The 27,607-nt window shown below is 45.8% G+C and overlaps 4 protein-coding genes across 4 annotated transcripts; 2 read left to right on the forward strand and 2 right to left on the reverse strand.

Annotated features, from left to right (window-relative positions):
• The first annotated feature begins 1,644 nt into the window (after positions 1–1,644).
• Positions 1,645–4,726, forward strand: LOC127293556 (FCS-Like Zinc finger 8). Its single transcript, XM_051323197.2, has 3 exons — positions 1,645–2,135; positions 2,251–3,095; positions 4,261–4,726. Exons 2-3 carry the CDS (start codon positions 2,269–2,271, stop codon positions 4,337–4,339), a joined length of 906 nt encoding a protein of 301 aa, XP_051179157.1. The 5' UTR covers positions 1,645–2,135; positions 2,251–2,268; the 3' UTR covers positions 4,340–4,726.
• A 4,891-nt stretch (positions 4,727–9,617) lies between these two features.
• On the reverse strand, positions 9,618–10,727 carry LOC127293557 (uncharacterized). Its single transcript, XM_051323199.2, has 2 exons — positions 10,182–10,727; positions 9,618–10,097 (listed from the first exon to the last, which is right to left on the reverse strand). The coding sequence occupies exons 1-2, from the start codon at positions 10,554–10,556 to the stop codon at positions 9,879–9,881; spliced, it is 594 nt and encodes a 197-aa protein (XP_051179159.1). The 5' UTR covers positions 10,557–10,727; the 3' UTR covers positions 9,618–9,878.
• Positions 10,728–13,954: 3,227 nt separating this feature from the next.
• On the reverse strand, positions 13,955–14,865 carry LOC127293558 (uncharacterized). Its single transcript, XM_051323200.2, has one exon. It carries the CDS (start codon positions 14,726–14,728, stop codon positions 14,150–14,152), a length of 579 nt encoding a protein of 192 aa, XP_051179160.1. The 5' UTR covers positions 14,729–14,865; the 3' UTR covers positions 13,955–14,149.
• Positions 14,866–23,970: 9,105 nt separating this feature from the next.
• On the forward strand, positions 23,971–27,596 carry LOC127293559 (protein CDC73 homolog). The gene is made up of 4 exons (XM_051323201.1): positions 23,971–24,961; positions 25,902–25,984; positions 26,085–26,206; positions 27,193–27,596. Exons 1-3 carry the CDS (start codon positions 24,028–24,030, stop codon positions 26,172–26,174), a joined length of 1,107 nt encoding a protein of 368 aa, XP_051179161.1. The 5' UTR covers positions 23,971–24,027; the 3' UTR covers positions 26,175–26,206; positions 27,193–27,596.
• Positions 27,597–27,607: the final 11 nt, after the last annotated feature.

Genomic DNA, 27,607 nt, shown 5'->3' on the forward strand with positions numbered 1-27,607 from the left:
GGGTCGCCCCGTTGGAGATGCCCTTAGTGAAGATGCTCTTATATGTCCTAGGAGGAAGTCGAGTATGTAAGCATGGCATTAATGTTGAATGGATGACCTTGAATGCATAACAGAACTAGGAAGAAACACCCATAAATTAGAAGCAACAAGAGGGAATCTACAAGAGAGCCATTGAAGGCCGGTCATCAGGCTGTGACAATGAGGCGGGGCAAAGGAACTTAGGAGACTCACATGCCTTGTAAAATTGAGAAGAAAATGCACGTGTAGTACATCCTACAAGACCCCCCTCCCCCGTGATGTTGCCGATGCCCGGTGATGACGATGATATGGTAGGATAGAGGTGGCGTTTTGGGGCTAGGGCCCATGCCGCCTAACAGGGCATGTGGTGTACTAATTTTCACATGCCGCCTAAGAGGGCATATGACAATGAGGCGGAGCAAAGGAACTTAGGAGACTCGAATGCCTTGTATCATCGAGAAGAACATGCACGTGCAGTACAACCTCCAACCCCCCTCCCAACCAACCCCCTCGGGACGCTGCCGATGCTCGGTGACGACGATGGGATGGTAGGATGGAGGTGGCCCCTATGCTTTGGAGATAGGGCCCATGTCGCCTAAGGCTGGTGCCAACGCGGGCGAGAGCTGGGGCGGTATCACCCGCGACGGGGCGATAGCGGGGCGAGTTGGCGGCGAGACGGCAGCGCGGGGCGACGGATCCACCGCCCGGCGCCGCTTCGCTACCGCCCGATCGCCGCGCCGCCGGGCGCGAGAGGGAGGCGAGAGCGGGGCGAGAAGGGGGCGAGAGCGGGGCGAGAAGGGGGCGAGAGCGGGAGCGGCGCGCTGGCGGGTGGGGGCGGTAGCGGGGTGAGAGCGGGTGGCGCGATTTGATTCGTCCACGTCAGCAAGCCGTTGGGTGATGTGGAGGAGAGAGAAGTGAGAGCTGGGACTATAGCCCGTGCACTGGCACCGTGGGGTGAGAGTGGGGTGAGAGTGGGGTGAGAGTGAGGGTAAAAGCTGACGTGACGAGGCTATAACCTGTGATGCATTGGCACCAGCCTAATAGGGCATGTGGTGTACTACTTTTCTCAATCATAAGTTTGTTTCATACTATTAACCAGAAAAATTTAGGATATGGTACATGTATTTTTAGTTCGACCAATATTTTGTCTAAAAAGGTTGTCAATTCGACCAAATTGAGAAACATATAAAACAACATCGACAGATGTTTGGATAGAAAATAATAAGTTTCATGATCCACAAAAAGATAGGAGTTAGAAAAATTAATACTCTATTTTAAATTACGTGTGCAGTGGAAAAAATCTAATCATACAAATCGAAGACTTCCACCACAATTTTTGAAACAAAGATAATACGGTCATGATCGCTAGTACGACTACAATTAAGATTCTGAAAAAAAGGTGCGACTGCAATTAACTCAGCGGTAGTTAAGACACTGCACTTCCGTCACCAAAGATCGCATCAATTACAGTTAGCACTTGTTCAAGATAAAATTAACAAAAATGATGATCAATTATTGTTCTCTGAGCCATGGTAGTACAGGTCTCTCTCCGCCAGTGTGCACGAGTTTTTTTTTTTAAATAAGGGCCTCCTCTTGTCTTCCCTTCCCCCTTCCCCCATGGGAGGAGAGGAGTGGAAGCAGCGAGAGAGAAAACAGAAGAGGAAGAACAGTTCTTCCCATTTCCCCTGGGTAATGGATCAGAAAATTCCACGCTTCCCACTTGTATAAATACACAAACCCACTACTTCCCCGGAACCGCAAATCAAGGCTGAACGCGACGCCTTTCTGGCGGTTTTCTGTTGCCAAGTTGGGGTTTATTTTTCGATCCGGGGGGCGGTGCTCTCCCTCGTCTTGGCGGTTTCCAGTGGAATTCCGAGTCCTTTTCTGTCGAGTTTTTGGTCTGAATTTCTTGCTGTTTTTCTCTTCATTCTCGTTGTCTCCTTCCCCCATTCCTTTCCGCCTGGAACCTGTCACGGTTCGGTTGGTTTACTGAGTGAGAGAAAGAGTAATCAAAGAACGAAATTTTGATTCCAAACTAAATCTACATTGAGGTGAATGTGTTGGAAGCAGCAGTCATCATAGTTGGGTTTGATCCATCCAAGAACGTTGCTGTCCGGGTGAGCTTTTGGCCTCTGCGCCGTCTCTGATTATTCTTTAAAGCTATACAACAAAAGCTTACGCAGAGGTTGCCATTTTTTTCATCATTAGTAAAGGCCTCTGCTGCCTGCACAGGTATTCCTAGGCGAGGCGATGCTGCGCAACAGATCGAGAAGAGCAGTTGGTGCCAAGCAAGGAGGAGGTCTCATGCCTCAGCCTGAGCAACCCCTCGCCACTGCCACTGCTCAATCTCCGAGGCAGATGAATCCGTCTTCTTCTTCTGCGACAGCTCCTGGGTTCCCTTCCCCGAGGCCGTTCATGGCGCTCCCGCAGGCCGGGTTCTTGGACGGTGCCGAGGGGCCGTCCTCATCCATGAGCCCCACCTCCATTCTTGAGACCAAGCAGTTCTGCTGCTCTGCCCTGCCCCCGTTCCTGTCGGAGAGAAGCCTCAGGAGGGCTCATATGGAGATAGCTGCTCCGGAGCCGGCCAGCGCCGGCCTCGCCGACGTGCTCCGGGAGCACAGTAACGCCAACACCGTCGGTGGCGGCAAGGTGGTGTTCGGGTCGCAGCTCAGAATCCAGGTCCCTTCCGGCAGGGCGGTGGAGCTGGTGTCCTCCCCGATAGAGTTCGGTGTCAAGAACCGGGACGCGCAGCTGGCCGTCCTGTCGCCGGCGAGGAGGTTCTTGCCGGAGGTGGTCAGCTCGCCTACCGCGCGGGTGTTCGCCGCCGGCGTCGCCCCGGGGGAAATGGCGATGTCGGAGGACTACACGTGCGTCATCTCTCGCGGCCCAAACCCGAGGACCAGGCACATCTTCGATGACTGCATAGTCGAGAGCTGCGGTGATATGCTCGTGGACAAGATGGACAAAGGAGCAGGCGGCGCTGTCGACGGTCAAGCCGTGCCGGCGAGCGGCTTCTTGAGCTACTGCCAGGCATGCCACAAGCAAATTGGACATGGCAGTGACATATTCATCTACCGGTGAGCTTTTTTTCTCTTTCACCCTGTAATGATGCTTACTGTATGCAGATCTTCAGTTTGCTTGCCGGTTCAGAAAGTATAAATACTAAAATTTTAATACGAAATAAACGTTAGTTTTAGACGTTGCATAGAACTGATCGGAATTGCATATATTTTGGTGATTGATCTTTATCGAAAAAAACATTTTGGTGATCTGTGCGGCTGTTTCTGCTGCTTGCTTACGTATACACGAATAGTCTGTTCATGCCAAATGTAAGTTGGTCTGAATTTTGCAACATGATCTTCTATATGTCAACCTTGGACAACAACACTTGCACTTCAGATACTGAAACACTAGCAACGTTAGCATAAAGTTCTGTATGTGATAGATGCAGAACAGTTTTTATTTACGGCTATCAGACATGGAGACTGCTTCAATGATTGCAAGTTTTATCCAATCACCAATTTGCAGATTGTTGATGTATATATCAAGATACTATGTTATATTATACTTCATCAAGATTATGTCAGTGTATATGCCATTCTTCGTTGATGAGTTCGATTCTTGATTCATCATACTTTAAAAGATTTTAGTAGGCCTTGTTTACTTGGAGTAGTTCTTTCATAGAGACTTGTTTTGATTCCACATTGCTGTCACATAGAAAACTATGCCAAATGAGCTCATTATCCTAATACGGGAGATTTGTTAACAATTTCCTAGGGACTAAATTATTTGGTTGGTGCTAAGTGCTAAACTAGGTCCATGTCCCAAGCCTCTTGTGCTCCTACTCCTGACCCTGACCCGGACCAGCTACCGTCATCAGAAAAACAAAAACAAAAACAAAAGAACACATCGTAGTTGCTAGTTTGTGCCAAAAGATTATACTGAGTTTGCTTCGATAGGACGGTGAAAGGGATCTGTGCCATGTCTTGTTCTTGGTTCTCTTGCTTGCTGCATGGTCCATGGATTGAACCGATAAACTGAAGCTTAGAGATGTGCTAAAATATTTTTAGTTTCACGAATTCAAATGCTATCTTCTTGATCAGAGTAGTTTTACCTGTGCTTGCACTTTGCACAAAGACGTAACATGAACAGATTGCCACCCAAAGCTCTGTGCTTATAATAATTCAGCACTTGGGCCATTGACATTCTTTTGTGATATAATTGGTTCTTATCTTTCTTCAGGGGTGAGAAAGCATTCTGCAGCAGCGAGTGCCGGTACCGGGAAATGCTTTTCGACGAAGCAGTGGACAACTTGCGCTAGCTAAACGAGGGAGGGTATTTCGTAAGAGAAATTCAGTGGAGGAGAAGGCTTGATCCTGAATAACCTGAGATGAGATTTTTTTATTTTATTTTTATCAACTTTGCAAGGACAGATGATGTTTTTGGTCATGGAGGATGGAATGATTTAGTCTTTTGCGGATTAAAGACCTATGCCCACTTCTGCAAGAGGTTGCACTGTTGGAGTTGGAGATTGATGTCCTGGGGCTACTTGTTCATGTGACATTCCAGTTAGTTGAAATTCGATGCTCATGTTCAATTCTGCCCTGTGGTGCAATTTACTTTTGGCTAGATGTGATATGAAACCTTTTGTACCAGGATGTACTCTGAGATTTTGTTCAATAAACTATTAGGGAATCAAATTAGTTCATATGGCTCTTTTAACATGTTCATGTGATTCCAGTTAGCTGAAATTTGGCTAGATGTGATATGAAACATTTTGTACCAGGATGTACTCTCAGATTTTGTTCAATAAACTATTAGGGAATCGAATTAGTTCATATGGCTCTTTTAACAGTTCCACTCATTAAAAACAAGTAATCTGTCAATCAATATATTGGGTCTTTTATCACTATCAAACTCTTTACTTGCTTATTCATCAAAAGAGAAGATGGAACTGGAAAAAAAAATGCACCTCTTTCAGTGATTCAGGGCACAAAGCAGAGCCAGGGTCAGTCAGCCATCTTGAAAAGGGTTCATAGGTTTGGGTGGAGCGTGTTAGTCTGGCTGTAGCTAGCAGCTTTGAAATGGCCCATCAGTTGTACTAAAATGCAGCATCCCCCACAAGCATAATGAGAGCTCAACAGCTCCTAATCATCACACTGTTTGTGTAATCGGTGAGTGCTGGACCAACATGATTATGATTGTCATGCCATCATTCATTAGCGAGTTCTGTTTTGTACTGTTGGATATCTTTTCTTTTGCTTTTGGTTGCTGTTGCTGCATTATTGGGGTTTGTACGGCTGGGCATAAATTTAAGCACCTGTACTTTGGGACCGAAATCATGGTTTGGGGGATTTGAGCTTTTGGACCCCTGATAGGTTTCCTCTTCTCCATTTGCGTTCTGTTACATCTGATTGCTGATACGCTAGTTTGTCTGTATTTTGGAAGAAGGCTTATTTTGCTTTCCGAGGAAATAAAGTGTTGTACTGAAGTTCAATTTTCTGTAATGTTTCTACACAGTTTATGTAACCTGAATTATGCACTCTGGACAGCTGCTGCTTCTTAGAGCTCCTTTGATTCATAGAAAATAAAGTGTTGTACTGAAGTTTGATTTTCTGTAATGTTTCTACACAGTTTATGTCACCTGAATTATGCACTCTAGACAGCTATTTTCTGGAGGGAGATGTGGACAACTAATGTTTTGCTGATACACTAGTTTGTATCTATTCTTAGACTCACACTGTTCGGGTCCTTTGATTCATATATAGGAAAACAAAAGCATAGGATTGAGATGTCATGTCTACTTAAATTCCATAGTTACATGAAGTGTTTTTGATTGTAGCAAAAGAATTTTTTAAGAGGTATGATATAATGTTTTTGCCTATAAGATTTACACTACAAGATTCTTGTATGATTACTTTCTATAGGATATGTTCATATGAATGAGACAACCTATGTAGATTTTTTTTCCATAGGATCCAAATCCTGCACAATACTTATAAATCAAAGAAGACCTTAAAATGATTTTTTTTGTTGAAAGGGCGGAGTGTCATCATCATCTATAGTCTCTATCCTAGTAGCTATATTATTTAAACTAGTAAAAGAGTTCTGAAGTTTAGTACTCTGAAATCACATTATTTGTACTTATTGCTGATCTTGACAAGGTCATCGTCCATGATATATTCAGGCAGGCCGCCGGTAGTGAAATACGGGCGACATACTATTGCATGGAACTTTTTGGGTGCGCCGTTTAGAATTACATAGTGGCACCTAGATTCATGAATACCTGATAAATAGCCGGCCCCAAAATCCGTATTTACAGTTTTAAAAAAATTCCGAACAAAAAATTTTCATGTAGAAAGGATGCATATATGTATGTGCCTGCCTTTTTTCATATGACAAGTAAGAAACTCTGCCTTCCCGAAAATTCTATTACTTAGTGGTCGCATAGCTATGTAACTGAACTCAAGTAAATTTAATTAGCTTCAAGAATATCCATGTTCCAAAACAATAGCTTTAGTGCGCGCGCCCTACTATTTTTTAACGCGTATAGGTTGTTTGCTACTAGTGCAAGAGCGTTGGCCCACACTGTATCCATGGGTGAGAGGACGGGGAGATCCCTGCCGGCGCCGACGATGGCGATTCTTTGCCCGGCCGTGCCCTATGGTGTCGGCGAGGGAGGGGGAGGGGAGGGGGCGCTCGCAGCGCCCATTGTAGGATAAGTAAAAGGGGGTGATCCTAGGATTAATGGACCCTGGGAACCAAACATTAGTCATACTCATTGCTGAACAAATTTTGTAATCTGTTCTTGAAAAGGTCTTTTTTTTTGAAACGGTCAATTTTTTTTTTTGCCTTATATTGATATAGGAGAAGCAAACAAGAAGATGGCGAGCGCCATAGAAACAAAAAAGAGGTGGGGAGGAAACCCCCATCCGAAAAGGAAAAGGGAAATCAGCCTACAAGTTCCGCCAAGTTCTTAGCGCCGGCGAGGATCCAGTCCTTCTCTTCCTCCCTAATCTTATGCATGACGACCGAAGGTAAAGATAATTTGTTGTTGAAAACACGCTCATTCCTCTCCTTCCAAATCTCCCAGGTGACAAGGTCATCATCCATTGCATACATTATTTTACTCGTGGACAGTGGCGGAACATGAGAAACAACTAAGCACGGGCCGGTACTTACAATGCCAAGCAACTACTCCCTCTGTCTCGTAAAATTTGTCTGAGATTTGTCAAAATTTAGATATATCTAAATAGTACATAGATACATCCAATTTTTAATAAATCGTAGACTTGTATCATCAAACAGAGGAAGTACAACAAGTACAAACAAATAACAGATCTTTTAGAAATTGTGACCTTGAAATCATAGATAACAATATATTTCCTATGTCCCAAATTGATGACTTAACTTTGTCTAGATACATTTTAATGATTAGACATTTGTATCTAGAAAAAGTTGAGTTAATTAAATTGGGATAGAGCCTTTCGAAACAAAGATTATATATTATTTGTTCTCAAAATATCATGTGATGGCACGGTCATAAAATTCGTAACTGCAACATGACTTTATATTGGATTTTTATTCGGCATCCCTCGGTGACTGTGGGTCACAGCCACACATACACGTCCAAGAACGGGCAACACCCTGATCCCAAGGTTAGCAAAAGAAACATTTCTCTCCTCCATATCATCATTTCTTTTTCAGATTAAGTTATTTCACTCGATTTTTTTTAGACATTCAAAATAATGCAAGAAAATTATTTTATTCAACTAAAAATGTTACCGATTACATAATAATTAATAAAATTGCATAATAAATTTTAAAAATTACATAATAAATAAAAATTCTACTCCTCTTCCTCTTCTTCCTGCTCCTCCTCCTCGTCGTCATCATCTTCCAGACCAAGCTCTTTTTCCACCATCTTGATGGCCTTCGCATGTTTGCGCTTTTCTGCTTCGTTCATGTCGTTGGTTGATCGGTCTTTCATTTTGTTCCATTGCTTGAATAGCTTAGCCTTCACTAAACCCTTCATCATGTTCCTCATCGCGAAGGATTTACTTCCTACCTCACTGCTTGATGAGGAGTCCTTCCCCTTCCTCCTACCCTTACGTGCCGCGGCCTTGGCCCTATCGCGGCCCGTTGGACGCTCCTCCTCCGTCGTTGCCTCGCTAGAGCTGTACTCACCAGAAAGTCCTAGACGGCTTCTCTTGGAAGTGGACTCGGTTCCACTACCAGGACCATGTTGTCCTTTCCACTTCGCTTCATTGCGAACAGCTTGCCACCAGTGGTGTCGTCTGAACGGCTGAGTCACTCTTTTGTCATTCGCGTACCTCTCCATTGCCGCCTTCATGACCATATCATCGTCTGCTCCACTCTGACGTAACGCTGATTCTTGGATGTGGAATGCATTGAACAGGGACACCTCCTTGTTGTAGGCGTTCCAATAATCCTTTAGCTGCTTTGAGGTCTGATGACGGGCAAGATCCGAGGTAGAGTTGAAGGTTGCAGCTATCTGACCCCAAAAACTAGTGCCGGTCTTGCAATTACCGGCAACAGAGTCCTTGGAGTTAAAAAGCCAAGCATTAACCTACCCCGAAATAGATATTGTTAGTGAAAAATCCAAGCAAGAACCAACCCCGAAATAAATATGTGATGGGTAAGTAAAGTACCAGTTTTTCCTCTTCCGCAATTGTCCAGTCAAGCCTCTTTGCACGCGGTGGTACGATTGTTTCCGCGGCATTGGACTCGGAGCTTGGAGCACTGGCTTCAGGAGGTGGTGGGGGGTACAGACCATATGGCGCGTATGGATACGGAGGTGGAGCGTATGAACCGTACGAAGGTGGTGGGTAAGGAGGTCCAGTACCACTCCCGCTACCTGTAGGTGGAGCATGTGGAGGTGGTTGGGGGTATGGATACGGAGGCGGAGGGTATGAACCATATGGCGCCGGAGGTGGAGCGTATGGCCCATATGGCCCCGGAGGTGGTGTGCCGGAGGAGTATAAAACTCGGGGAAGCGGCGAAGAACCTACATTGGTGCGACGATGTGTCGGAGAGACATCATCTAGGTGTGTTGGTGACCCGTCCAACGGATCCGTGAACGTGGTCAAATCTGGTGAAGTCCAACCGGACATGGTGGAGAAGATTTGAGAGAGTGAAGGAGATGAATGAGATGAAATGGGTGTGGAGTGAGTGAAACCATATGGGGGGTATTTATAGGGGGTGGGGATGAAATTTTAGGGTTTTTTGGCTTTTTTTCGGATTTTTTGAACCAGCAACGGCTACCCCAACGGCTAGCTGACGTGGACGAATCAGATCGCGCCACGTCAGCTAGCCGTTACGCCCTCTCGCCCGCCTCTCGCCTCCCTCTCGCCCCCACTCTCGCCTCCCTCTCGCTGCCAACGCTGCCGCCCCACTCTCGCCCGCCTCTCGCCTCCCTCTCGCCCCCAACGCAGGCGGTAGCCGGGCGGGAGCGGGCGATACCGCCGGGCGCCCGCGCCGCCGCCTCCCGCTCTCGTCTCGCCCCTCTCGCCTCTCTATCGCCCCGCCTCGGGCGCTACCGCCCCTGCTCCCGCCCGCAATGGCACCAGCCTTAGAGCATCAATCTCCATGGGCCAGATATGATGGTAACAATCTTTTGCAAGTTTGAAAGACCGGGCCAGGACCCTGTATGGTCCCAAGGACGGTCCGCCAATGTCGTGGATGATTCTGAGACGTGTACAATACGTCTAATTTTCAGGTCAAGTAACTAGTTTGACAAGATCCCTCTGGCTAGAACAAGTTCGGGAAGGAATCACGGTTTCAGATTTTAACTTGTTATACCAGTAGAAATTTACACGAAGACCGAAATGCCGCCGCGATCACCCGAGCCGTGGACGGTCGGACGAGAGGAAGCTGTACACCGCGGCGTCCCTGGCGTCGACGCCGCCGGGGCCGCGGCGCACGATGTAGCTGCGCAGCACCCCTTCCCTCTGGAACCCGGCTTTCTCCAGCGCCCTCTGCGACCGCGCGTTCCCGACGTCCGTCACCGCCTCCAGCCTCTCCAGCCCCGGCAGCTCCTCGAACACCCTCCCCACCACCTGCACGCGTCGTCAAGAACGCAACTCAGTGGCGGCGAGGCCACACGCCGCCGCAGCGCTGGTGATGAACTGCTAATAGCTTACCATCTTGATGGTGGCGGTGGCGATGCCGCGGCCCCAGTGGTCGTGCGCCAGCGCGTAGCCGAGGTTGGCCCGGTGGCCGCCCTCGTCGGCGTAGGGCCATACGTTGACCTGCCCGACGGGCCGCCCTCCGTCGACGCAGATGGCGCGGAACCACGGGTGGCCCAGCACGGTGTCCCTGATCTGCGCCACAGCCTCCTCCCTGGTCGCGCACAGGGGACGCTTCAGGTGGCGCATCACGCGGTCGTCCGACGCCCACGCCATGAACGCGTCGACGTCCTCCAGGCCCAGCGGCCGGAGCGACACCGCGGGCGCCGGTTGGGCGCCCGAGCCCTCCACCTGCCGCCCCTGATGCCGCGCGTCGCCCTCAGGCTCCATCGCTCGCTGCCTTGCCTTGCCCGTCGGCGCAATCACTTGGCGCTAGTACTATATTTGATCGTTATTATGTGTAGCGATGCGATTACCAATGAGTCAAACCAAAATGGATTAGGGGATGATGCTAGAACTAATACTAGTTTAACAGCACAAGCAAGCCAGCAACATTATATTTGCTTTGCGATAGCTATTCCTTATTCAATTCATATGGTTATTTTGGCGAGGTTGCTCACATGGTTTCTTCGATTATGACACTGGCACTGTCAGGGGCTCAGGGCTACCAGTTTTTCTCCATCTTGGTTTTATCATCCAAAATACATAATACAAATGTTCCATTCCAGTTGTCCTAATCAACTTTTCATTCGAGGGAAAGGTGTAGTTACTTTTTAAATTTTGGCATTGCATCGTAGGATTCCACACAATAATATCAACTTTTGGCATTGCGTCCTAGGATCCACACAATAATATATCTTAGCTAGGAAGATGGGTCAATGCTTCAGTAATTACGAAAATCTCAGCCTTTTATATGTTTGAGTTTGGAGGAAGGAGATGTACCCAGGCAAGAAGATGATGCTAGCCGATAAAGTCAACACATCAACTTAAGACCAAAGCATATAGACCCTAAGAGCAAGTATAATAAGGCTGGTGCCAACGCGGGCTGTAGTGGGGGCGCTAGAGCCGGCGTCGGGGCGAGAGGCGGGCGAGAGAGGGGCGAGACGAGAGCGCGGGGCGGTGGCGCGGGCGCCCGGCGCTATCGCCCGGCGCTATCGCCCGCTACCGCCCGGCTACCGCCCGCGCTGGGGGCGATAGCGAGGCGAGAGGGAGGCGTTAGGGAGGCGGCAGCGTTGGCACGTCGGGGCGGTAGCGCTGGGGGCGAGAGGGAGGCGAGAGGCGGGCGAGAGAGTGTAACGGCTAGCTGAGATGGCGCGATCTGATTCGTCCACCTTTGGAGTGCTGCTCAATCAGCTTGGCGCAAAGATGTCGAGTGTGCCTTTGGAGTGCTGAAGGCTAGGTTCAACATTCTAGCAGTTCCGGGACGCTCCTACTCGAGGCGTACTCTTGGGTTGATCATGCGTGCATGTATCATTCTGCACAACATGATCATCGACGATGAGCGTGGTACAAATTTGGAGAACCTCTATGAGACAGTTGATTCCAATGTCGGCCCGGCAATACACAACCATGCACCACCAAGCATAGCAGCCAGGATACAGATGGACAACGAAATGAGGGACTCACCGATGTATACACAGCTCCAGCATGATTTGATTGAGCATGTGTGAGCTAATGCCTAGATTATGTAATTTTTTAAAAAATTTATGTAATCTTTTCAAAATTTTATGTAATTTTTATTATGATGTAATCGGTAACAATTTTAGTTCAATAAAATAATTTCCTTGCATTATTTTTAATGTTGTAATCTGAAAAAGAAATGCTGATGTCGAGGAGAGAGAAAAGCTGATGTGGAGGAGAGAGAAGTGAGAGCTGACACTATAGACTGTGCATTGGCACCGTGGGGTGAGAGTGGGGTGAGAGTGAGGAAAAAAGCTGACGTGGCAGGCTAGAGTGGTGTGGTGCATTGGCACCAGCCTAAGTCCTAGTCAGTTGGCTATAAGGGTTAAAATAATATATTCATGCTTAGTTGGAGGAGTGAGAGGAGGAGAGAGAAGAGGAGTGGGCTCTCATGCAAGAGCCAGCTCTAGCACGTGCTCCTAGGCACTTTGTGAGAGTGAAATGTGGGTCATTCATTGATAAAGTAGTACATAATTATAGCTCATTATTATACATGTTGACTCTATGTTAGCTACAAATGACATGGCACATGGCTTATAGCCAGCAACTGGTTATACTATTAAACTTGCTCTAATAGGACCGGCACAGATCTTTAGGGTGCAGCCCAATGATAACTTGCCACTTGACCAGCAAAAAAAAGGTTGCAATCACAGTTGCTTCCACCCATCATATGGTTGCCATCACCTTCGCATTTGCGTAACACAAATATCAAAATAAATTAGCAAGTATTACCTCCATCCCAAGGTTTAAGGCCTATATTTTTTCGGAAAGTCAAACGAAGTAAAGTTTGACCAAATTTTTAGAAGAATTTATGAACAAATATGATATTTTGTAGGTACCATATAAAAATATATTTCATTATCTATCTAATGGTATTGATTTTGTACTTTTTATGTTAATGATTTTTTATAAAAACTTAGCTAAACTTAACATAGTTTGACTTTCTGAAAAAAATAGGCCTTAAGACTTGGGATGGAGGTAGTAACGGCCAAATCATGCAAGATGCGATGGAACAACTTAAGGACCGGTGTGCTGGATTATTTGTAAGCTTACAAATAATTCGCCACATTCTTCGTAAGCAAGATTCGGAATTTTGAGAATAGGACAAGGATTTCATTCTGAATACCAATCCCAACCAATCAAGGCACAAAGACAAGACTTTGACACGTCGACCTACCGGCTTCTCACAAGCTTATAAACTACTCTTCGTCGAAGCGTGAGTCGGATAAGCCGAGGCAACATATCGACCCGACCCCTAAAGGTCAGCTCTGCATGAAAAATCATCATCCGTAAAAAATAACCACACGCATCCAAGGGCATCAGATGAGCCGCCCATCGAGTTTCTATTTAGCATGGTGTGTGTCCTGTGGTGTCTAAGGATGGCAATGGGCAGAGTATGGGAAGGGTAGAGCAATACCATACCCATACCCGTATAGTTAATGGGTACAAACTTCTACCCATACCCGTACCCATGGGTATAAAACTTTACCCATACCCATAACCGGCGGGAACCCGTACCCATTGGGTACCCGGTGGGTAAGTTAAATTGTACAGAAGTCAATCACAATTTTACATTTATCGATAACAATTCGATTAAATAAATAATTATCTCAACTCAATAATAAGTAGTTAAGTACATAACAATTGACATAATATAAAAATCACAATCTCATATTCTAACTCATAAGTCAACAGAAGTAGACGTGTCACGTAAGAATTTAACAATAAACGGGCAGGGTATGGGTACTACCCATGGGCATAAGAGTGTACCCATACCCTGCCCATGCGGGTACGGTACCCGCGGGTACCCGTACCCGTGGGTAAAATTGCCATCCTTAGTGGTGTCGGTTTGCGAACCCGATGTCATACCTATGGCAAAAGACAGCCGAATTAAAGAAGAAGACTCCCCTTTCCTCACAGACATGTTGTGCCCAACGGTGGCGAGTAGGAGATGCGGTTGACATGAGGCCTGGCCATGATGATGGGTTCGCCTCTTAAGTCACCAGTAGTGATGGGACAGAGACCTCATATATCTGGTGTACATATTGGGACTTTGGGAGGCAGGTTTAGAGTGTCAATTGATGAGGAAATGCGAGCAATTTAAAACATAAGAACATAATATTCTATTTTCTGAGGGCACTTCATACAATTAAAATTTCGTTATTAAATGATTGGACTAAAAATTAAACCGGTAATAATATAATTTTTTTGCGGAACTGATAATATAGAGACGGACATTAGTGTAAGATAAGACGTGGGAGCCCAAAACAACCAGAGCATTCGACCTAGAGCCCATGGGCTAACTAGTCATTATGGGCCTGTACGGGCCTGTTCCTCTCGCGATCCGTGTCAACCAAGCTGAACATAACCATGTCCCTGGGCCTCCCCTTGAGCACGACGAAGCTCCGCAGCACGCCCTCCCGGACGAACCCGGCCTTCTCCAGCACCCGCTGCGACGCCGGGTTCTCCACGTCGGCCACGGCCTCCAGCCGCACCAGCCACGGCCACTCCGCGAACGCCGCCTCCGCCGCCGCCCGCACAGCGCGCGTCGCGATGCCGCGGCCCCAGTAGCCGTGCGCGACGCGGTACCCCACGGACGCCCTCGACGAGCGTCGCCCGCCCCTCTCCTCGGCGGGGTCGGGCTTGACGGAGATGGAGCCCACGACCGCGCCGGCGCCGCCGACGCAGATGGCGCGGTACCACGGGTGCGGCAGGACGTGGTCGTGGATGTAGCGGCGGGCCTCGTCCACGCGCGCGTAGGCTTCGCGGCGCTGGAAGAGGACGACGCGCGGGTCGGACGCCCACGAGAAGAGCGCCTCCGCGTCGGCCTCGGTGAACTCGCGGAGGGTGACCTCCTCCATCTCCGGTGCCGGGCGCTCCATTTTCTGCTACCCTCTGTGGAGACGAGAGTTGCCGTGCCGAGCTCCGGTTCGTGGTATTTATGCGGACGAGCCGGCGAGCTTGACTGGACAAGCTGCGGTGTTTGACTTGATTGCTTGAGAGCTAACGGAGACGGAGACCATGGGTGCCTTCTTTGTTTATTATCTGTTCCTCGGCTCAGTTAGACGTCCATTGAGATGGCTATGGCTTGTTTGATTTCACGAGTAAGTTTCTGATTCAGATGTAATACAAGTTTCTTGACAGCAACTCGTTGTCAGCAAAGCATATGAGTAGGCTAACTATTTGGAGATATACAAAAGAAGCGCTGCTTTCTGCCTTCTGTAATGCTGAGGCCTTCTTTAGGCCCAAAAAGCAGCAGCCCAAACAAACAGCAAAAAATTGCAAAGCACTTGTGAGAAGCGCTGCCACGAAACGCACTACGAGCCGCGAAGCAGGTCCCGAGCCGCTTCCCGCGCGGCAAATGACCAAACTATCCCCTACCCTTCATAGTATTTACCCCACAACTGCCACCGCATATATGTGCTCCATACCCTTCCAAATGACACCCGGCCCGACACCCCTCCCCCATTTTCCCCTCTCCCATCTCCTTCTCAGCTCGCGCGTTTCCTGTTCCCGGCCGCCGCCGCCGTTCCGGCCGCCGTTGCCGTGAGTGAGGACCCGCCGAGCAGCGCATCTCCTTCTCCCCGTGGTGCCGCTCCTTCCCTCCAAAGGAATCGGGTCGGGACAAAGGGAATCGGCGCCATCTTCATCCGCTCAGGCCGGCGTTGACCTCCGTCGCGCCGCCGTCCATGAGATCCCGCCCTTCGACTTGGTCAAGATCTGCTCAGACGCGAGTCCTGCTCCTGCCGACGCGAGTCCTGCTCGCTACCGAAGCGAGTCCTTTCCGGATCGAGTTCATCTGCAGCAGATCGAGTTCATCTGCAGCAGCCCCACCACCTCCCGTCTTTTGGAATCTTTTTGTACATGGATGACTTCAAACCATTTGGTGTACAAGCTAACAGCGCCACTGCTAATCTTTCACGGAAGATTCTCCACCAACGATGATTAATTACTGTAAAAAAACGATGATTAATTCTTCTATGCTCCTTGCTCAAACACTCTTGGAACTATCCAGTATAAGGAATTGTACTATCTTATGATGAATATATATACGATGTTATACGTTTGATAATATGGATATCTCTTGTAACATTATTTACACTTTTTTACAAAAGCCACGAATAGTCTGTCAATAAATTCTAACCAAACACTCCAAAATTATTCCAATACAAATCGTGTTTAAAATTATTTTTGCGATACAAGATAAATTGAGGTAATTCGGTTATTAAACATGATACTTATATATAATATTATTAGACAAGGTAATTATATAGTAAAACAGTTAGAAATAGTTATTTCGCTTTTATATGACATATTCAGCACGTAGGGGGTATTACAGACATTTCACTCATAAAACCAACAGCAACAGCTATAAAAAGCGCTCCTGCCAAACATCAAATCTTTGCTTCCAACAGCTGCTTCCCACAGCTGTTTTTTCACAGCCCACCAGCTACAGCTGATTTTCAAAAGCTGCAGCCCAAACAAACAGACCCTTAGTGGTCCACCCGAAACCGAACTCAGGTAACTGAGAGGGGTACTAGCAAATCTCAGCTGTCATGCCCTTCACAACAGAGAGATATTGGCAAATCTCAGCGTCTTTGTGTTTTAACCACTGGTGAGTTTCAAAGGGGGCGGACCATGATGTCTACGTTCCCCCTCCTTTCCTGTAGACAGTGTTGGGCCTCCAAGAGCAGAGGTTTGTAGAACAGCAGCAAGTTTTCCCTTAAGTGGATCACCCAAGGTTTATCGAACTCAGGGAGGAAGAGGTCAAAGATATCCCTCTCATGCAACCCTGCAACCACAAAGCAAGAAGTCTCTTGTGTCCCCAACACACCTAATAGGTGCACTAGTTCGGCGAAGAGATAGTGAAATACAGGTGGTATAAATAAGTATGAGCAGTAGCAACGGTGCCAGAAAATAGCTTGCCGGCGTGTAGTTGATGGTGGTAGTATTGCAGCAGTAGTAACACAGTAAAACAGTAAACAAGCAGCGATAGCAGTATTTAGGAACAAGGCCTAGGGATTACACTTTCACTAGTGGACACTCTCAACATTGATCACATAACAGAATAGATAAATGCATACTCTACACTTTTGTTGGATGATGAACACATTGCGTAGGATTACACGAACCCTCAATGCCGGAGTTAACAAGCTCCACAATAATGCTCATATTTTAGTAACCTTTAGTGTAAGATAGATCAACAGACTAAACCAAGCACTAACATAACATGCACACTGTCACCTTCATGCATATGTAGGAGGAATAGATCACATCAATATTATCATAGCAATAGTTAACTTCGCAATCTACAAGAGATCATGATCATAGCATAAACCAAGTACTAACACGGTGCACACACTGTCACCTTTACACACGTGCAGGAGGAATAGAACTACTTTAATAACATTGCTAGAGTAGCACATAGATAGTAGTGATACAAAACTCATATGAATCTCAATCATGTAAAGCAGCTCATGAGATTATTGTATTGAGGTACATGGGAGAGAGATGAACCACATAGCTACGGCGAAGCCCTCAGCCTCGGGGGTGGATTACTCCCTCCTCATCATGGAGGCAGCGATGGCGGTGAAGATGGCGGTGAAGACGGCGGTGGAGATGGCTCCGGGGCAATTCCCCGTCCGGCGGGTGCCGAACAGAGTTCTGTCCCCGAATTGAGTTTCGCGACGGTGGCGGCGCCCGGAGTCTTTCTGAGTTTCGTCAATTGGTACTGCGTTTTTAGGTCGAAAGGGCTTTTATAGGCGAAGAGGCGGCGCAGGGGGCACTGGGGGCGCCACACCCCAGGCCGGCGCGCCTAGGCCTGGCCCGCGCCGCCATGTGGTGTGGTGGCCCCCGGCCCCTCTCCGACTCTTCTTCGGTGTTACGGACGCTCGGGAAAAATAGGAGGTTTGGCGTTGATTTCGTCCAATTCCGAGAATATTGGCCGAACAGCCTTTCTGGAACCAAAAAGCAGAAAACAGAACTGCACCGTGGCATCTTGTTAATAGGTTAGTTCCGGAAAATGCATGAAAATGATATAAAGTGTGAACAAAACATGTTGGTATTGTCATAAAACAAGCATGGAACATCGGAAATTATAGATACGTTGGAGACGTATCAGCATCCCCAAGCTTAGTTCCTACTCGTCCTCGAGTAGGTAAACGATAAAAGATAATTTCTGAGGTGACATGCTACCAACATAATCTTAATCATACCATTGTAAAGCATATGAGATGAATGCAGCGATTCGAAACAATGTAAATGCAATGAGTAAACAAGTGAATCATATAGCAAAGACTTTTCATGAATAGTACTTTCGAGACAAGCATCAATAAGTCTTGCATAAGAGTTACTCATAAAGCAATAAATTCATAGTAGAGACATTGAAGCAACACAATGGAAGATTAAGTTTCAGCGGTTGCTTTCAACTTGTAACATGTATATCTCATGGATAGTTGTCAATGCAAAGCAATATAACAAATGCAATAAGCAAGTATATAAGAATCAATGCACAGTTCACACAAATGTTTGCTTCTTGAGGTGGAGAAAGATAGGTGAACTGACTCAACAATAAAAGTAAAAGAATGGTCCTTCAAAGAGGAAAGCATCGATTGCTATATTTGTGCTAGAGCTTTGATTTTGAAAACATATAGAGAGCAATAAAAGTAAGATTTTGAGAGGTGTTTGTTGTTGTCAACGAATGGTAGTGGGCACTCTAACCCCCTTGCCAGACAAACCTTCAAAGAGCGGCTCCCATTTTATTTTATTTTTGTTTGGCACTCCTTCCAACCTTTCTTTCACAAACCATGGCTAACCGAATCCTCGGGTGCCTGCCAACAATCTCATACCATGAAGGAGTGCCTTTTTATTTTAGTTTTATTATGATGACACTCCTCCCAACCTTTGCTTACACAAGCCATGGCTAACCGAATCCTTCGGGTGCCGTCCAACAATCACGTACCATGGAGGAGTGTCTATTTTTGTTAATTAATTTGGGACTGGGAATCCCATTGCCAGCTCTTTTTGCAAAATTATTGGATAAGCGGATGAAGCCACTAGTCCATTGGTGAAAGTTGCCCAACAAGATTGAAAGATAAACACCACATACTTCCTCATGAGCTATAAAACATTGACACAAATCAGAGGTAATAAATTTTGAATTGTTTAAAGGTAGCACTCAAGCAATTTACTTTGGAATGGCAGAGAAATACCATGTAGTAGGTAGGTATGGTGGACACAAATGGCATAGTGGTTGGCTCAAGTATTTTGGATGCATGAGAAGTATTCCCTCTCGATACAAGGTTTAGGCTAGCAAGGTTATTTGAAACAAACACAAGGATAAACCGGTGCAGCAAAACTCACATAAAAGACATATTGAAAACATTATAAGACTCTACACCGTCTTCCTTGTTGTTCAAACTCAATACTAGAAATTATCTAGACCTTAGAGAAACCAAATATGCAAACCAAATTTTAGCAAGCTCTATGTATTTCTTCATTAATGGGTGCAAAGTATATGATGCAAGAGCTTAAACATGAGCACAACAATTGCCAAGTATCACATTACCCAAGACATTAATAGCAATTACTACATGTATCATTTTCCAATTCCAACCATATAACAATTTAACGAAGAAGAAACTTCGCCATGAATATTATGAGCTAAGAACACATGTGTTCATACGAACCAGCGGAGCGTGTCTCTCTCCCACACAAGCATTTATTCAAACAAAAACAAAAATAAAAGCACACAGACGCTCCAAGTAAAGCACATAAGATGTGATGGAATAAAAATATAGTTTCAGGGGAGGAACCTGATAATGTTGTCGATGAAGAAGGGGATGCCTTGGGCATCCCCAAGCTTAGACGCTTGAGTCTTCTTGATATATGCAGGGATGAACCACCGGGGCATCCCCAAGCTTAGAGCTTTCACTCTCCTTGATCATGTTGCATCATACTCCTCTCTTGATCCTTGAAAACTTCCTCCACACCAAACTCGAAACAACTCATTAGAGGGTTAGTGCACAATAAAAATTAACATATTCAGAGGTGACACAATCATTCTTAACACTTCTGGACATTGCATAATGCTACTGGACATTAGTGGATCAAAGAAATTCATCCAACATAGCAAAAGAGGCAATGCGAAATAAAAGGCAGAATCTGTCAAAACAGAACAGTTCGTATTGACGAATTTTAAAATGGCACCAGACTTGCTCAAATGAAAATGCTCAAATTGAATGAAAGTTGCGTACATATCTGAGGATCATGCACGTAAATTGGCTTAATTTTCTGAGCTACCTACAGGGAGGTGGACCCAGATTCGTGACAGCAAAGAAATCTGGAACTGCGCAGTAATCCAAATCTAGTACTTACTTTTCTATCAACGGCTTAACTTGGCACAACAAAACACAAAACTAAGATAAGGAGAGGTTGCTACAGTAGTAAACAACTTCCAAGACACAAATATAAAACAAAGTACTGTAGCAAAATAACACATGGGTTATCTCCCAAGAAGTTCTTTCTTTATAGCCATTAAGATGGGCTCAGCAGTTTTAATAATCCATTCGCGGGAAATAGTATTTGAAGCAAAAGAGAGCATCAAGAGGCAAATTCAAAACACATTTAAGTCTAACATGCTTCCTATGCATAGGAATCTTGTAAAAAAACAAGTTCATGAAGAGCAAAGTAACAAGCATAGGAAGATAAAACAAGTGTAGCTTCAAAAATTTCAGCACATAGAGAGGTATTTTAGTAACATGAAAATTTCTACAACCATATTTTCCTCTCTCATAATAATATCCAGTAGCAACATGAGCAAACTCAACAATATAACTATCACATAAAGCATTCTTATCATGAGTCTCATGCATAAAATTATTACTCTCCACATAAGCATAATCAATTTTATTAGTAATAGTGGGAGCAAATTCAACAAAGTAGCTATCAAATATAGGAGGCATATTGTAATCATAATCAAATTTACTCTCCATAACAGGCGGTAACAAAAGACCAATATCATCATAATCATCATAAATAGGAGGCAAAGTATCATCAAAGTAAATTTTCTCCTCAATGCTTGGGGGACTAAAAAGATCATGCTCATCAAAACCAGCTTCCCCAAGCTTAGAATTTTCCATATCATTAGCAACAATGGTATTCAAAGTGTTCATACTAACATATTACATGGGTTTTTTAATTTTCGGATCAAACCATCCATGTCTTAAATCAGGAAATAGAGTAAAAAGCTCATTGTTGTCCATTATGCCAAACTAGTGTAAACAAGAAACAAAAAGATGCAATTGCAGGATCTAAAGGAAATAGCTTCGAGTACTTACAACGGCGGAAAATAGCTTGGTAGCCGAGGTCCGGAGTGTGAGTACCTTTTACCTTTCCTCCCCGGCAACGGCGCCAGAAAAGTGCTTGATGTCTACGTTCCCCCTCCTTTCCTCGTAGATGTTGTTGGGCCTCCAAGAGCAGAGGTTTGTAGAACAGCAGCAAGTTTTCCCTTAAGTGGATCACCCAAGGTTTATCGAACTCAGGGAGGAAGAGGTCAAAGATATCCCTCTCATGCAACCCTGCAACCACAAAGCAAGAAGTCTCTTGTGTCCCCAACACACCTAATAGGTGCACTAGTTCGGCGAAGAGATAGTGAAATACAGGTGGTATAAATAAGTATGAGCAGTAGCAACGGTGCCAGAAAATAGCTTGCCGGCGTGTAGTTGATGGTGGTAGTATTGCAGCAGTAGTAACACAAGAAATGTAAAGAAAACAAGCAAATGATAGCGTATTTAGGAACAAGGCCTAGGGATTACACTTTCACTAGTGGACACTCTCAACATTGATCACATAATGTAATAGATAAATGCATACTCTACACTTTTGTTGGATGATGAACACATTGCGTAGGATTACACGAACCCTCAATGCCGGAGTTAACAAGCTCCACAATAATGCTCATATTTTAGTAACCTTTAGTGTAAGATAGATCAACAGACTAAACCAAGCACTAACATAACATGCACACTGTCACCTTCATGCATATGTAGGAGGAATAGATCACATCAATATTATCATAGCAATAGTTAACTTCGCAATCTACAAGAGATCATGATCATAGCATAAACCAAGTACTAACACGGTGCACACACTGTCACCTTTACACACGTGCAGGAGGAATAGAACTACTTTAATAACATTGCTAGAGTAGCACATAGATAGTAGTGATACAAAACTCATATGAATCTCAATCATGTAAAGCAGCTCATGAGATTATTGTATTGAGGTACATGGGAGAGAGATGAACCACATAGCTACAGCGAAGCCCTCAGCCTCAGGGGTGGATTACTCCCTCCTCATCATGGAGGCAGCGATGGCGGTGAAGATGGCGGTGAAGACGGCGGTGGAGATGGCTCCGGGGGCAATTCCCCGTCCGGCAGGGTGCCGGAACAGAGAGTTCTGTTCCCCGAATTGGAGTTTCGCGACGGTGGCGGCGCCCTGGAGTCTTTCTCGGAGTTTCGTCAATTGGTACTGCGTTTTTAGGTCGAAAGGGCTTTTATAGGCGAAGAGGCGGCGCGGGGGCACACAGGGCGCCACACCCTAGGCCGGCGCGGCCTAGGCCCGGCCCGCGCCGCCATGTGGTGTGGTGGCCCCTGGCCCCTCTCCGACTCTTCTTCGGTGTTCGGACGCTTAGGGAAAAATAGGAGGTTTGGCGTTGATTTCGTCCAATTCCGAGAATATTGCCCGAACAGCCTTTCTGGAACCAAAAACAGCAGAAAACAGGAACTGGCACTGTGGCATCTTGTTAATAGGTTAGTTCCGGAAAATGCATGAAAATGATATAAAGTGTGAACAAAACATGTTGGTATTGTCATAAAACAAGCATGGAACATCGGAAATTATAGATACGTTGGAGACGTATCAGACCACTCAAGCTGCAACCAAAGATGGTGCATCCTTTCAGGTTTTAGCTAGTATTTGATGTATATCTCCAACATCTTCGTCTCGACAAATCCCATATTCGCTCTGCTCTACGGATCCAATTTCACGCCCAAGACCAGTTTCGCCTCCTCGTTCTTGAACTCCTAACCTTGCTCGTGAACCTAGATTAGCCAGACGCCAATCATCAAACTTTAGAGCTTTAATATCATGGATGACGTTGCCATGTTCCATAGAAGTATGTCCAAGCAGACCACAAACTTTGCACCGTTGCGGGAGCTTTTCATAGTGCACAACGATAATTTCCTCTGTCCTTCCCGAGAGATCGAAACAACTCTCTTCAAAGCGTTCAACACATCAATCTTCAAGTTCCTGGACATAAATGCAATTAATCTAACTCAAGCGATTTCCTTCCTCAATATTTTTATCGCTAGAGGATGGTAGCTTTCTGGGAAGTTATAGATCTCTATCTAGATCGACATGTGTTGTAACTCAATCAATGGCGGCTTCATGAAGCCATCATAATCCCCCGTCAATGTCGCATTGTTCCTGATCGTCCATGGGACAGCCTTCAGGACTCTCCACCAATCGCCTAAAAACAAAAATTGTATCACGTACATATTTGGTCATAGAGCATGAAACCTCACCGCTTGCGCCAGTCCCCATGCTGCTCGTCTTGTTCTTGAAGATCCAAAATTTGTTGTACTCAGTTGTGTGCACCCTCGCTACTGCTAACTCATGTGGCATCCGTTCGCCTTAAAAAACCATGTGGTCAAACTCCTCACCGGCAGGTCCAACTTCTACATCATGCACTCCATCTCACTCTTTTTTTGAAAGCTACTACATCTCACTCTTACTCTGAGACGCAAACCCGGTTCTATCAGAATCCATTGTAGATCAGAAAAAGTCTCAACGTCGGCTGAAGTCGGCGAGAGAAGCTAAAACTGCAGACGGAAAAAATTATGTCAAACACTTTGTTTTGTCTTTTTTTAGATTACATTTTGTTGTCATGTGGTTTATATTTTAGACTTTTAGAGTGAAAAGGCAAGGGCTGTAGCTGTAGGTATCAAAATTCTGCCGAAGATAGCCCATGGGTCTAAACTGCGCACACTTACCTAGCCCATTTATGTTAGGCCTCCGCTTAATGGGCTGCCACGCTCAAAAACCCAATATGCCCCAGCCACATCCGAGAACCAGATCCAGACAGGAAAACCCCAAACACCAAACGAAGCTAGGCGTAGCCATGGATCCCCTCTCCGTGCTCCGGGAGTACGCCGGCCGCGGCGACCTGGACAAGATAATCTTCTCCGGCGACGACATCCTCTTCGGCTCCGACTACTCCTTCCCCGCCAACGTCGCCACCGCCTTCGCCTCCAAGCAGTCCGGCCGCCCCTACCCCCTCTCCGCCGCCGTCTTCCTCGCCCAGCACAACGACCTCAAGCACACCGACTTCCTTCAGGCCGCCCGCCTCCGCCGCATCCCGCCCGTCTCCCTCCCGGACCGCAAGACCTTCCTCGACTTCCTCCAGTTCGGCCACAACACCCTCCCCACCGAGCCCCTCCTCCCGTCCTTCACCCAGGAGGCCCACCCGCCGCCGCCGCCGCCGGAGGAGCCCGACGACGACGAGGCCTCCACCGCCCACGTCCGCGCCATCGAGCGCCCCCTCAAGGACCGCAACTCCATCCTCGACGCCCGCGGCCGCGACTTCCTCGCCATCTACCACGCCGTGCTGCGCCGCGAGGAGGAGCGCGTGCGCAACAAGGACAGCGCGCCGTCCGCGGGCCGGACCGAGCCCTCCGCGGCCGCGGCCGCCCTCGCGAACCCCAAGGCCGACAAGTCCCTCGGCGACGGCTTCGTGCCCATCATACTGGTGCCCAGCGCCTCGCAGACGCTCATTACGATCTACAACGTGAGGGACTTCCTCGAGGACTTCGTCTTCGTGCCCAGCGACGAGAAGGTGCGCGCGCTCAAGGGGAGCCCAAAGCCTGAGTGCGTGACAGTGCAGAAGAAGCATGTCCGCAGCGGAGCTGGGGGTCCAGTGGCGTTCGAGGTGAGGGACAAGCCGGCTTCACTCAAGCCCGACGATTGGGCGCGAGTCGTGGCCGTGTTTGTCCTAGGGAAGGAGTGGCAGTTCAAGGACTGGCCCTTCAAGGATCATGTGGACATCTTCAACAAGGGTGAGGATTTCTTGCTTAATTTTGTAGTGCTTTACTGTCCTTTGTATATCTGCAATCTGCATAAGGATCTCAGAGCTTCATTTTGCTCAAGAACTACAAGTTAAACACATCAGTGGTTGAAGCAATTCAAGATTTCGTACCGAGGTTCAGGGAATTCTAACAAATTGTCCATCAACATTGCAGAGAGATAGGGTAGTTTTTCTGTATAGGTAGTAGTATTAGAGTGCTTAGTTTGTTATTCCAATTGGGTTGAAATGCTTGTTCTGCCATTGATATTGACTTAAGAGGAAGAAACCACAGCTACTGTAGTGTTCAATGTCGCATCAGGTCACATTTCTGATGCTAGTTCTTTGTTAGACTGGGTATCATCTGTTGACAGCATCAGGTCGCATTACTGATGCTAGTTCTTTGCTATAATGGGCATCATCTGTTGGTGTCAATACCATCGGTACAACAGCATGGGGTTTATTATGGGCAGGGGCCAAGTTCCCTAGTGTGATTAAATACCATTGGGAAGATGAGTGAGCGGAGTTACTTGTTGGAAACTTGGAATGAGGGTACAACATAGGTGAGAGAAACAATATTTGGGGAGTATAACAGATTATTTCTCATTGCTTAATTGAGATGGATGCACAGTTACTGGATATATATGTTAGACTTATCCATACATATGGCAACTAACCTAATCATATCTTATTAAAAGGACTCAATATCTAATTAATAGGAACCTTTCTAACAATAGGATATTAATTCCAACTAATGGCGTATTATAGGGTTGGCTGCACCCAATGTCCCTATCCCTAACAACGCTCCTAAGTAACTTGGTCAGAAATGGCAAAATACGTTTCATAATGCAGTGTGAATCTGTAGATTGCTCCATTTCTCATTCAGCCTGGAGTATCTGTACTATCTGTGGCCTAACCTCTTAAACTTGTTTCAGTTATTGGTTTCTTTGTACGCTTTGAAGATGATAGTGTGGATTCAGCGAAAGTGGTCAAACAGTGGAATGTGAAAATCATATCTGTGAGTCTAAGAGAAATCTTAGTTTGTTTTGGTTGCTGTAGCCAAATTCTATTTGCTCTCACTGACTGCCGCTTGATTGTTTTACGGGCTTATGGTGCAGATAAGCAAAAATAAGAGGCATCAAGACAGACCAGCTGCTCTTGAGGTATGGGAGCGGCTGGAGGAATTTGTGCGGCGCACACTTAAGTGAACTGTTTGTGTGTACTCTAACTGCATGATCTTGTAAGTTGTCTCTCTCGTTTCTTATTTGATACGAAGACCTTGAATTACTGGTAAATTGGGCTATTAAGATAGGTTATAATGTGTTGTCTTAAATGATAATTTCTTCTCAGTAACCTTGGATATACACGTGCGTTCACTAATAGTTCAATGTAGTTCTTTGTAGGATAAATGGTCTACTACCTACGGACCTATCTTTTATTAAACATTTGGTGACGTAGAGTCCTGCAGACAACTAAGACTAAAACATCACATTGAATATGCATGATAATATGACATTGCGTGTTCAAATTAATTTTCTGAGCGTACAAAGCCATCTGTTGAGTGTAACTTCTTTTACTGTCATGTTCAATAAAGAAACATGTGATTCGCGCTGGCAATTTTAGTGGTTGGCTTGTTTCTATTTGCTATATTAAATGTTGGATTAATTCTGAAATCGTATGAACTACTAGCATCCTGGAATTGTTCTTTTAATTGAGTTGGGATTACCATTTGGTAATGCTGAAGGATATTTAATTTTAATGCACCATTTTCTTGTTCAAATAAAAAATATACTCCCGCCGATCCATAATAAGTGTCAGGGATTTAGTTCAGACAGTTATTGTGGATTGGTGGGAGTAACATTTTCAGTTCTACTATGCGGATGATAGGTCTTTATTGAAGTTAAACTTTTCCAACAGATTGCGGAAGTGATTCTGTAAAATAATTGAACTTATAATTTCACTATCTAGTTGGAAAATTTATGATCCGTCAGACATATCGTCGATAATGTGCTGGCCGTGGCAACTAGGCTAGGATATGTAATTGCATCATCCTCATAATAGTATTTGTTAACTGTTTGCTTTCTACCCTGCATTTGCTGAGCACATTAATCTTACATGTTTCTAGTTAAGGATATATATTTTCTCCTCAGGTTTTCCATTAATCTTAGCAACTGTTTTCGATGGTCTGTGCCCTTATTTATACTATCTTCTCAATATTGTTTCAAGACGCTGTTATAGACCTAAACACCATGTTGAGTGATGGACGTGGACTTGCTGGCTGAGTTGTCGACAAGCAGAACAGCCACCCCAAGATCCCAGCCTTGTATTTCACGGTGATGGCCGATGACGGAATGAGATGACCCATGAGGATTTGTAGCTGACGTGCATTTCGGTGGCTAAGCTCTGTTGTAGCCTATTCAATCTAACATTTCAACTGCAGACTGATGATGTGGTGGTACGCTACTTAATATGTAGAATTATCGGAGATTATATTGTCATGCACTTGACCTTTTCTTTCAAATTACTTGTGTGGAAATTGGAACACGCTAGCACCTAAGGGTTATCCATCGAAGAAACTGTATTTGATTCAATTGCTGTATCCAACCTGGGCCATCAGAATTTTAACTCCAGAGCATTTGCT

The sequence above is a fragment of the Lolium perenne genome, chromosome 4, assembly GCF_019359855.2.
Source record: "Lolium perenne isolate Kyuss_39 chromosome 4, Kyuss_2.0, whole genome shotgun sequence".
In the NCBI taxonomy this organism is placed as follows: domain Eukaryota; kingdom Viridiplantae; phylum Streptophyta; class Magnoliopsida; order Poales; family Poaceae; genus Lolium; species Lolium perenne.

Coding starts and splice junctions, on each gene's coding strand:
- LOC127293559 (XM_051323201.1), top strand. CDS start 24,028: ATGGATCCCCTCTCCGTGCTCCGGGAGTACGCCGGCCGCGGCGACCTG. Junction 24,962..25,901: donor TGTGGACATCTTCAACAAGG/GTGAGGATTTCT, acceptor AACTTGTTTCAG/TTATTGGTTTCTTTGTACGC. Junction 25,985..26,084: donor GGAATGTGAAAATCATATCT/GTGAGTCTAAGA, acceptor CTTATGGTGCAG/ATAAGCAAAAATAAGAGGCA.
- LOC127293557 (XM_051323199.2), bottom strand. CDS start 10,556: ATGGAGCCTGAGGGCGACGCGCGGCATCAGGGGCGGCAGGTGGAGGGC. Junction 10,098..10,181: donor CCACCGCCACCATCAAGATG/GTAAGCTATTAG, acceptor CGACGCGTGCAG/GTGGTGGGGAGGGTGTTCGA.
- LOC127293558 (XM_051323200.2), bottom strand. CDS start 14,728: ATGGAGCGCCCGGCACCGGAGATGGAGGAGGTCACCCTCCGCGAGTTC.
- LOC127293556 (XM_051323197.2), top strand. CDS start 2,269: ATGCTGCGCAACAGATCGAGAAGAGCAGTTGGTGCCAAGCAAGGAGGA. Junction 3,096..4,260: donor AGTGACATATTCATCTACCG/GTGAGCTTTTTT, acceptor ATCTTTCTTCAG/GGGTGAGAAAGCATTCTGCA.